Raw genomic sequence first — 12,643 nt, forward strand, 5'->3', positions numbered from 1 at the left:
CATCCCGAGTGGAATATCAGGCGTTAGTGGTAACAACCGGGTCCGACGACGGCTTAATGTGCTCTCCGAGGCATGGCGTGGAGACCCACAAGGACAGACATCCAAAACGGAAAGAAATACTCGTACAAATACAAATATCCATCCCGAGTGGAATATCAGGCGTTAGTGGTAACAACCGGGTCCGACGACGGCTTAATGTGCTCTCCGAGGCATGGCGTGGAGACCCACAAGGACAGACATCCAAAACGGAAAGAAATACTCGTACAAATACAAATATCCATCCCGAGTGGAATATCAGGCGTTAGTGGTAACAACCGGGTCCGACGACGGCTTAATGTGCTCTCCGAGGCATGGCGTGGAGACCCACAAGGACAGACATCCAAAACGGAAAGAAATACTCGTACAAATACAAATATCCATCCCGAGTGGAATATCAGGCGTTAGTGGTAACAACCGGGTCCGACGACGGCTTAATGTGCTCTCCGAGGCATGGCGTGGAGACCCACAAGGACAGACATCCAAAACGGAAAGAAATACATGTACAAATACAAATATCCATCCCGAGTGGAAATCGAACCCGCAGATCTTCCATGTTTTAGGCGACTACTCGCACCACTACACCAGACCGGCTGTTATTTATGAGATACACTAATAACAATAAATACCTACATGTAAATTGTAAACCACGAGGGAAGTCTTGTTAATAAACAGAAACCACCCAATCAAATCAACGCCTTTTACTAACGAAGCATCTCAACTGCGCCGGCAATCATTGCAGAGTAACAAAATTAACGCCGAATAAAAATCGATGGAAATAGAAGAATGGAATGTTTTTATTGTTCGTACGTTTAAATGTTTTAAACGCAGCTGTACCACAGAACTTGACTTTTTAGGACATTTCAAGGGAGTTCAAAACAATACAAGATTTACGAAGATTCATAGTAAAGAACCATGTTTATTGTCGTAAGAAATACGGGTAAGGGATACATTTACAATAGGTGCGTCATTTCTTGTTATGAAGATAGATTTCTTGTGTTGAAAATACATGAAGGCAAGTTCCTTTCTACTTTTCTAACTGTCTTGCAAAATACTTAAAATTAGTCGTTAATACACTTTATCACTTCTACTAACAACGTTCTTACATCTAATTAACTATAATGTAGTTGAAATCGTTTTAAAATCTAAAAACAATAAATGTTTGTTAAAAAAAAATGCGTCTGTCGAACAATCTACCTGTAGGCTGTAGGGCGGCCACTTTTAAAGAACAGCTTTAAAATAATCGGTTCAACAAATCGAGTCGTTTTAACATGTCAAGACAAGATTCGTTTTTTTTTTCGTGTTAGGAAGCAGTGGGACGCCTTTGGATGTTTTGTATGTTTTATAGCCACTTCATTAGTTGTATTGAATTTAAAACGACCACTGGGAACACCTTTATTGACACGTCAGAGATAAGAGCAGGAAGGCAAAAAGAATTAGCCGTAGCTACATCATTTTATTAATTTACATGATTTTCTTTATGATTTTAAATTTATAAGTAACCAGAATTGATTTTAAATGTCAGCGTATACTTTGTAGAAATTATAAAAAAATATATTCAATAATTTTATTTGAGTTGCTCAGTATTTGCACAAAATTTTTCCTTATGATAGGTGTAATAAATATTATGAAAAAAAGCATTAAAATAAAATGATACCAAAAAATGACGGGCACCACTGTTAAGATATAAGCCAACACAGAAACAAATGAATTCTCATAGAGGACACAAAGTTAGATGCATGAGGCTGCGCGGGCGATGCAAGTCGTGGAGCGAGGCGCGGAGGGGAGCGGGCCGCGGTGCGCAACAAAGAGCCTTCCGGGAACCGCCACAATACAGGTTTGCGACGTGCGATACCTTCGCAGATACGGGCCGCGACCGGCCAGGTACTCACCGAGCCCTTTTGTCAACCATAACGACACAACGGTTTACGGTACTCGTCAAACGAGTTTCGTACTTATTGGAAATTCAGCAAGCCGATTTCGCTCGACGACGCGCAAAAAAGTCACGTTGATAGATTAGAATTTGATAAGTTTGCACAAAAAAAGTGTTTTGAATTTTAGCATGTGCGAACGTAAAACGAGATAACATCGTGATTCGCGGTAGCAATATTTATAATTAAATCAAAGGTATAGAAAAGGAATGAAGATAGATCACACATCAGACTATCATGTCACCAGATTAACATAATCATATGCAAGATTTCTGAAAGCAAAAGTAAAAACCGGATAATATATTTGATAGAAGTTAAGAAGTCAAGAAAGTAAAAGTGGGGTAATAAAATAAATTCCCGGGTAGACCAACAAGTTTAGATTTACGAGGTCTAGTGGTGATATTCTCGATTATCCACGGGTCATCTCGAATACAACTCTTCTTCTTGGTTGTCTATAAAATAAGGAATTTTATTCGGAAATTATTAACTTAATTACAAAGACACATCAACCTATATCGCAGTCCACTGCTGGACATAGGCCTCCACAAGTTTGCACCAAAAATGGCATAAACTCATGTGTTTTGCCCATATTCACCACGCTGGGCAGGCGGGTTAGTGACCGCAGTGCTGGCTTTGTCGCACCGAAGACGCTGCTGCCCTCGGTGCCTTCGGTCTGTGTATTTCAAAGCCAGCAATTAAACTTAATTAAATAATACGTAATTGTATCAAACTAAAAACATTAAAAACTATTAAATAAAAGATTAAATTAAGTCAATATAAAATCAATTATAAGTTTTAACCACACCACGTAACAGTTTAATTAGCGTTTATTCATTTTCCGCCTGACAATTCTCATCAGACTAGATCATGGAAAATTCGATTAGAAAAAAAGACAGTCGCTAAAGAATCGTTACGGCACCTTCTGAGAATTGCTGCCGGTAAACAAACTAACATGTTCGTAAACGAGTCAATAATATATTTGTATGTAAAGCATTGTTAATAATGACGTACGTATGTTGATATTTATTGAATACCGCGTTAAAATTATTATAATCCTTAATTATAATTTAAGTAATTAAGTTCTGAAATATTTTAATGATACTAATTGTAACATAATCAATCTACCTACTTATATTTACTGTTTTAAATAATCGATTGCGTCACCTACTTATGACACATTCTAATGTATTTTAAAGGAATGCGCCTTTAAATAGTTTTGTGCCTTAATTTTGAAATGACACGAGGATTATTAAAATTTTAAAAGTTAAAGTGCACTAGTTAGAACAAATGTATTTATAGACTTTTTATAAACCGCATGGTATGTCCACGACCCCGGAACCGAACTTATATGAAAAGAATCGCGCCAGAGACCACATTTATTTCTTAGAAGTGTCTATCTAGCATGATGATTTTATACATTACAATTTAGCAAGTTACAACAAGTGGATAATGACATAATCCATTGGCCCGCCGGCTTAGAGTTTCATATCACAAATGCTGTGAGTCACGCAAATGAATTCAATAGATACATTAGTACAATACTTATTATTTACCTACTACTGGATAAATTTCTCGATAACGCCAATGGTTATAACAGCGATGACATATTTCAGGAGTGAAAGTGTGAGGAAAGTATGATGAAATGAATATAACGATTTCTATTTTCAGTGGAACGTAGAAATCCATGCACTAGGTGTGTCATTTGAGTAATACCTAGAACGCGTACAAATTTTAGCCGTGTTAAGGAAAAATTTGACACGTGTATGAATGAATAACGAACGACATTTCAAAAATATTGCAATACGTACCTATACTTTATATTTAGGAATCTCTTGTGACGTCTCGTCTATGACGGCTTTAGTTATTTACTGTCTTCGTCGTAATAAATAGAAATAATTTTTACGAAATATTATAACTAGGAGTTTTATAATTCAAAGCCATAGTAATACACATTCTTATAATAAAAAATAAAGAATAAAAAAGTCTGCCATACAAGAAACGTATTTCTTCAGATTTTTTTTACCCGTTTGTAAGTGTTAAAATACTGGACGTTGGCTTGAAACCTTTCGCGTGCGAGATAATATTTTTTTAATCGTTACAAAGAGATCTGATAAAGATAAGAGATGGCGCGTTTATCGATCACCTAAAAATAAAACAATAACCAATATTGATTATTCAAATTTAAAAGATGTCCGATATCTATACAAAATATTGTTTGAACTTAAAAAACTTTCTTTGAACGCGCTAATCTCAGGAATATTTGGTTCGAAATGAGAAATACATAGTTTTTTTTAATGTTGGATAGCCCATTTATAGGGCCAATAATATATTATTTCATTATGTCTTTTTTTTTCTCAAATTAACGCGTGTGTAACCGCAGGCCACAGCTTGTTAATAAACGACGATTGGGATGACACAGCGTTCGAGCGTAAGATGTTAACAAATTTATCCTTCGCAATTGTTTCAGGTGTTCTCGGTAATGCTATATTAACTTATAGAGTTTATGAACAATATGCACATTATTGTCACAGATGGAACGCGTTACATAGGAGCTGGCGTGGGCGTCGAATCGAACAATGTCCAGTGAAGCAGCAATCAGCGCTTCTGGGAAGCTCGCCTGTTTTTGCGCAGGTGCAATAAAGCAATGTTTTATTATATGCTGCGCAGACCGCAGGTGCTACGAAATGAACTTATTCTTTGCCTATAGATAGAATTTATAGTTCCGTGTCGATTATAATTGCGTAGTTGGGGCTGTGATTGTAAAAAAAAACAACGGCACTTTAAGGATCTAATCTCAGGGCCAGACTCGGCTAAATGGAAATTATTCTGCATGTCTCATGTGTTACCTTTAACAGTTGAAGGTAGCGCATTATGCATCGTTATGATCGTACCATAAAAGTATGAGAAAATATGCTTACGTCAATTAATATAGGTAGTAAACTGACCCGGTATAATAATTATTGCATACGTAAATACATATGCAATGTGCTGTGTGGCTACGGCACTAAAGAATTTAGCCACCCCCTCTCTTCCCGTGGGTGTCGTAAGAGGCGACTAAGGGATAACAAGGTTCCACAACCACCTTGGAACTTAAGAAGCCGACCGATGGCGGGATAACCATCCAACTGCTGGCTTTGAAATACACAGGCCGAAGACGGGCAGCAGCGTCTTCGGTGCGACAAAGCCAGTACTGCGGTCACCAACCCGCCTGCCCAGCGTGGTGACTATGGGCAAAACACATGAGTTCACGTTATTTTTGGCGTAAACTTGTGGAGGCCTATGTCCAGCAGTGGACTGTATAGGCTGTAATGATGACGTAAATACATAATCAACGTACTTGCCATGTGAAAACTGGTTGTAAACACATACATAGCTATTCGTAGGAGCGTCCCAGGAAAACAATTACATACCAATATTAAAGAAGCGAATAAAACGACGCTAGCGGACGATTCCACGAAGTCCGATATTAATTGAAAGAAATAATAGAAGGAAATATTTTTTATTGTACTTCGGAAATAGAAGTGCTAGTGGGTGCGCTAAATGGAGTTCGTTCAATGAAATTACTTATTTGAACTTCCCGTGTAAGCTTTAAAATATACTGTATTTTTGCAAGTCATATATTTTACCACAGAAGTAGACCTATGTATAAAAAAAGTATGTTTAAGATTACATGTCCCGCTCACTTCATTAGCATTCGTCCGATCGGTACTTGAAGGCATTTGAATGATCGTAGTCCCATGGTGCCCAGTCATTGACGCACCAAAGGCAATTATAATTTTATTCGCGAACACAACACAACGGACAAAATTTCCAAGAGTTTTTATGATCGTCGTTCAATACTGTGCATTGTTCAACGAATGTTTTACAACGTAGTCATACCGTGAGCGAAATTTCGATTAGCTACTAGTGGGATTATAGAATAACACTCACCACTCTATGCTCCTGTATCCTTTCACGCAGCAGTGAATGCTCTTGAACTTGTCCTGGAAACCGTACTCGTATGGGATTGGCTCTTTACTAAAATGCATTGATGAGGAGTTCCTCTGGAACGTGTTAGTGGAACAGTAGCCGGCGGCGAGCGCTCGGGACGCGCTCGTCACCACACCCAGCACCAATAAAACCCACATGGTGGATTTACATCCTGCGAATAAAAATCAATTATTAATTACTGCGTTCAAAAAACTCATTACCAATTTGGAATAATGTTTATAGAATTCTTTAGATACTTGTTAGTTAGTCCGTAGAATTACGTAATCTTTGTAAATCATTAAATAAACATACACTCGAATCACAAACGCATTAGTTTGTGACGACAGATGGATATCTATCTATTACTCTTTCACGATTATACTATTAACACATTAATTTAAACTATTACACACGTAAATATTTGACAAGTAATATTCCTCCCGCGGCTTCGCCCGTATGTATGGATTACACGATTTCGGCTGTTTCGTATTCGCATTCTACAGATGAAAGAATTTTTAAAATCGGTCCGATACTTTTCAGTTAGTCCACTACAAAGAAACAAAAAATCAAATCTTTCTTCTGTAACTCTCCCTCCTAATATTTTATTCCTTCTTTTTTGCTTTTTATATTAGTATAGAAGTATAAATATACTTTCAATACAACCTACTATTCTCTCATATTTTCGCAGAAATAATAAATATATACACAAGGTTAAAGTTAAAAGCTCGTCATAGGTTTACATCGTTAGAAGGTTACTACCTTTACTTAGAATTGACAATACTAATTGTTTCTATTACTAAGAAGTCCGAACCGGAAAAGGCAATTGTGTCGTTACTATAGAAAGTCCATAGATTATAATAAATTAACAATAGTATCGGTTTTTATTCACTGTTTTTGTCTATATTAGTAGACTAGTATGTACCTGCACAAATAAAGAAAGATTTTCGTACTGACATGAAAATTATTATTTAGTCATTTATGAAACTATTTAATTATGTATTACAGATTTAAATATTTTAGTCTTTTTTTTTTTTTCTTGTCGTAATTTTATTACTTCTTTTTTCAGTCATTCATTTTAACGTTTTAAAGTTCAGTTGTTAATTTGAAAGCTCATAAACTAAAAGATTTTGTACTTAGTAAAAAAAAAAAAACTCATATTAAATAGATTTCAGTAGAATCTACATGTCGATTCGTTGGTAATTTCATATTAGCTATAATTATTACAATAAATTGATTAATTAAAGAATAATTTACAGTCAAAAATTTTGATTCTATTTTGATTTTAGCAAATTTTGTTTGGATTCGAGGTATGTTATAGATAGTTATTATAAAACATCAATCATAATTAGAAACATAAGTTATAACGTAACATAAAGTTATATAACAGATAAAAATAAATAGCATTTGAAGTAGCTTTTTACTTTAATTTCAACTTTAAACGCCACACTATTCGTTTAAAAACTATACAGTAGAAAATTCGATTAATTTATACATGTCTCGATAGCCGTATAAAAGTTAACGTGTAAAAACTAGATTTTAAAAAGTCTCTTGCCTTTTAAACTAAAGAAAAAATGTTAAAATTACACACATAAGAACTTTTAACTGATGTAAACTTAACTTGAGAAACAAGTGCCGACTGACATACGCAAGACCTTTACTAATGTAGTTTGGCGCGCAAAAAAATAAAACGCAAAAACATCTATAAAAGGCATAAAGACAGGACATAACAACCTAGATGTCAGGACAAAATTCCAGCTAAACTGTAATTCCGGGAATGTTGTAATTTTGAGAGTGACTAGTTTACCGGGAAAGACTAACGTTTCTACCGTAAGTTCTGTTTATATCATGTAATATTAAAAATTAAAATTCACATTAATAGCAATAAATAAATATTATTTTATTGTCATCGCCGTTCGTTTAATAACGCTTTAAGTGCAATAGGTATCAAATTTCTGATTAATAGCACAATGCATTAGCTGTAACGTAAACAATTTCAACTTGTTATGGTGGTGTACTGACATGTCTGTTTTGATAATAGAAAATTATATCTTTTTATAAATAAACGTTTAAAATAAATCACTCAGTTTCTACTTCAAACCCTTTTCACACTACTAACAGGGGATTTATTGTATTACATATGTGGATATACGATTAAATATTTAAGTGTCGATACGGTTCACGTTGATAATTTCAATTAATAGAAATTGATTTATATGGAAAGCTACAAAGCACGTGTACCTTCATTACGCGTTTATAACGCTCATAATATTGCATGAACAAAATTGATTTCGAGAGAAGAATTATCGAAGTAAAACTTCTTTACGCACGAGCACTTCTTACGTGACTAGTGCGTTACGAAAAGTGTGATCGGACGAGGCGAAAGGAAGTTGAGAGGGAGATTATAAGTTAGTGAAGATAGAAAAAGAGAGAGTTACGTTTCGTAAGTTTTACTTCAGTCGTGTGATATAAAGCACACTCGTTTTTTATTTTTGTTGTTGTAAGTTTAAATTGCAAACCGTGAATTATATAAAAAATAAGTTAATGATTTGCGTTTTTATAAAAAAACAAAAAATGCACCTATAACATATCTTGACGGTATTTATAAAACATTAAATCAATAATAATAAAATCATTTATATGTTATTACTTTTTGTCTTTATTTTCTCAATCATCAACAGATTTCTGATTACGGTTTTAAAATACCAAATAACGTAAACACTAATAACTAAAGCATTACACAAATCAGACTGCTTAACTTGTGAGATTAACGCATTTTAATACGTAATGTTTTCACCTTTCATCATCATCATCATTACAGCCTATACAGTCCACTGCTGGACATAGGCCTCCACAAGTTTACGCCAAAAATAACGTGAACTCATGTGTTTTGCCCATAGTCACCACGCTGGGCAGGCGGGTTGGTGACCGCAGTACTGACTTTGTCGCACCGAAGACGCTGCTGCCCGTCTTCGGCCTGTGTATTTCAACGGTGTGTGTGTGCGTGTGTTCTGTGTGTTTTCTGACCTTTACCATACAAAAATACTGTCATTATGATTTTAGAAAAAAACCAAAGTAAGTATCAGCAGTATATTTGATATGAAAATAGTTTAATTGCGTACAAAACAATTTTTTGTCTAACATCTGAGAAAAAAATACAAACAACTCTTAATTTTATTTTTCGAAGTATTTGTTATGTTAGCTTTGATAATCACTTGCTGCGAAATAATATATTTGATGTAAAAAATATTTTTTAATGGACATGTATTGCTGGGTGAGAAGTGTTTTAATGTGCAATTAAAAATATCCCTCTATATTGTCAATAACACTGTAAAATTGCATTCTTACTATATCTTATACTATTAAACGAGCAATTCTTGTATATATATATATATAGAATCTGAATTTCGGATACGGCTCCAACGATTTCATGAAATTTTGTATGCAGAGAATTTCGGGGGAGATAAATAAATCTAGTTAGGATTCTTTTTTAGAAAATGTCGTTTTATCCCAGTTTTTAGACAATGATAAAATATCGTTAGAATACGAAGTAAATGTCGCAAATGTTAGTAAAGTTGTAATAGCTCAGGTGGGAAATCGGCCGGTCACGATCGACCGAAAAGACCATGGTTCAAATCCTCGTTCGATTATTTTTTTTTTTTAATTACACTTGTTTTTTTAATTTAATAATGTATGTAAAATCGAAAAATATTATTTATATTTTATCATTATTATTTTTTAATTTTTTTTTATTTTTGATTTTTTATATTTATTTATATTTTTTTATCATTGTCGGTAAAAAAATATTATTCATATTTTACTAACTATTATGTACATAACTAGCTGACTCGGCAAACGTTGTCTTGCCACTAAACGCTATTTAAAAATAGGGGTTGGTGGTAGAGGGGTGAAAGTTTAGGGTTGTGTGTCTTTTTCAACGCCAAATCATAATAAAGTAAAAAATAAATAAATTATCTAAAAATTAAAAAAAAAATTAGGGGTGGACTACCCTTAAAATTTAGGGGGATGAAAAATAGATGTTGTTCGATTCTCAGACCTACCCAATATGCACACAAAATTTCATGAGAATCGGTCGAGCCGTTTCGGAGGAGTTTAACTACAAACACCGCGACACGAGAATTTTATTATATATTAGATTATATGTGAAGTAAAGTGTAGAAAACGACATTCTTAATGATGTATGTCTTCGACAAGAGATTATTTTTTGTTATTGCTTTACCTGCCGAATACGATTTAGTAACGGATTTCATAAAAGAAGATTATCTGCATAGTTACTATTGTTTTGTCATAAATATTTCTCGGTGTTATCTCGGATTAACTGTTCTCTTTGTTCTTTTTTTGTGCAGAAGAACGTAAAACGGCAATAGTCAATAACGAATCGCTTAAGATTAACGAAACACAAAAGAAAATTTAAAGGAAATGTTAAATAAACGGCTTTGTTCGTATTTCTTTGAATCGGACATTAAAATCCTAAAAAAAAATGTAATGGTAATAATTTTTTAAACTCTAATCTTCTATAATATAAAAATGAGTAGCTGAATGTGTTGCTAAGCGCAAAACTCGAGAACGGTTGGACCGATTTCGCTAATTCTTTTTTTAAAATATTCCTTGAAGTACGAGGATGGTTCTTACGGAGAGAAAAATTCTAAAAAAAAAAAAAATTAAATTTTCTGAAAAAGTCTAAAAACAACACTTTTCTATACTCCCATACAAAAGATTTGTGATAATACTTAAAAGTCAATTCGAACTTTAATACCATACGATAAAGTTTGTGTTAGGCGATACGAAGTTCGCCGGGTCAGCTAGTATTACATATTATTATTATTAGTAGTCAAAAGCTCAAAGCGAATTTTCAAAAGTATTTCGTCTTTCTTTAATAATAAGCCAGCTCGTGTGGCTACAACGGTGAACAAAAGCTCGCTGTGATGGACGGGTGATTTTTGCAATTACCAACAAATGGCACACATATCTGACGGCAATTTGCCGCCCCTCTCCGCAAGCTCTGCTGATCGCCTTCTCGGAAAAGCAGTTGCATCAAGTGCTGCGGCTAGGACGATTAACGTACTAATTACTGTCCACTGTCGCCGGCATATACCACGGAGCGGAGGTATTACAAAAAATGCACGCTAGTTTCTCTACATACGCGATATGGCAGCGCGCCTGCAACTTGTTTATTAGCTTACATATATGTCTACTTGTGGACGATTTTTTATTTAATAAACAGACTGAGAATACCCTTCTACATATACCATTTAAGTTTAATTAAAACGATTCTGTGAAGTAAGTTGTAAAGTTGTGATTTTGAATTTTAAAACAGTCATAAATATTTATAATCAATTATTCTTGTATTTAATATACGATTTAAGCAAACTAGGACAATAATTGCTGTATACATTTTAATGTAATCACGGTAATTATGTAAATGTATGTACCTACTGGTCACTATGTAATGTCAAGATCAAGGTATACGAAATTAAATTTTAAATATGTTTCAGTATATAGTATTATTGATTAATGATAAAAGATATACAATAAACAATTGTTTTTTCATGCATCTATCTTTATCATCATTGTTTAGTAGTTTACAATGAAATTAAAATTACAGCACTCTGAAATAATGGATCACTAGAGCTAATTGTATTTCTGTAATATTTGGACTAATAATAAATTATTTGTGACTAATTGTATTATTTTACTTTTTTAAGTTATTATAAAATATATAATTTTCTTTTGAATAAATAATTCAATAATTGGTCTTGTCGTTGGAAATAATAAAGTATTATCATGATATGACGACATAATATGATTTTTTATAGGATGCATATTACATAGGTTTATTATGGTATATAAAGGTTTTGATAAATTAAAATGAGATAGAGATGAGAGATTTTTTTGTAGTAAATTTTATATATATATATATATATATATATATATATATATTAATTTGATTAATGAACATGTAGATAATTTTTTTGACTTAGTATATTTGATATATTTGATATTTGGGTAAAAGTTGAAAACAAATTTTCTCTTTGATTGAGAATTATTAATGTAAATATGTTGTAAAAAATGTGATGATGAAAAAATAAATCATGAATCCTAAATTTAACTACATTTTTTAATGTACTACATTAGTTTACTTTATAATATTTTGTTATGTTTTGATTAGTTTATTGGTAAATTAGCTATACTTTAGATTAAGACCTGTCGAATTAATTTTGTAACGAAATTATGCCAATAATGGTTCAAATTTTGAAGTTAGATAGGTTAGGGTTATATATTTTATTTGTAATGAAGTTATGCTGATAAATGGTCAAATTTTGAGCTTAGATAGGTTAGGTTATTTTTTTTTTTCGACGGGTCTTAATCTAAAGACTTACCTGTAAATTTAATATGATTGAGGTACTTAATACCTATGACTGATTTTGGTCCAGATGATAAAATTTAACTAACTTTTATTTTGTCTATGAATTCAGTGTTGGTCATAATTAGAGCAGCAATTTACTAATGAAACGAAGGTATGATATTATTGGATAGTATTTATTGTGATCACTGTTAACAGCTATTATTTAAATAAATAAATAATGAATAAAGAATTGATATTTTACTTTTACAAATGGTAAGCACCATAACTGAAGTAAAATATTATAATAATATAACATAATTATTGTTCTCTTAGGTATTAATAT

The 12,643-nt window shown here is 33.1% G+C and overlaps 1 protein-coding gene across 1 annotated transcript in view; it reads right to left on the reverse strand.

The window, feature by feature from the left end:
- LOC123664506 overlaps positions 1-12,643 on the reverse strand; it is a 48,215-nt gene that overhangs the window by 34,860 nt on the left and 712 nt on the right. Inside the window, exon 2 of the mRNA XM_045599045.1 lies at positions 5,898-6,108. Within this exon, the coding sequence (XP_045455001.1) occupies positions 5,898-6,094 (197 nt within the window). The 5' untranslated portion in view covers positions 6,095-6,108. The remainder of the gene's footprint in view (positions 1-5,897; positions 6,109-12,643) is intronic.

This window comes from Melitaea cinxia, chromosome 2 (genome assembly GCF_905220565.1).
Source record: "Melitaea cinxia chromosome 2, ilMelCinx1.1, whole genome shotgun sequence".
In the NCBI taxonomy this organism is placed as follows: Eukaryota; Metazoa; Arthropoda; class Insecta; order Lepidoptera; family Nymphalidae; genus Melitaea; species Melitaea cinxia.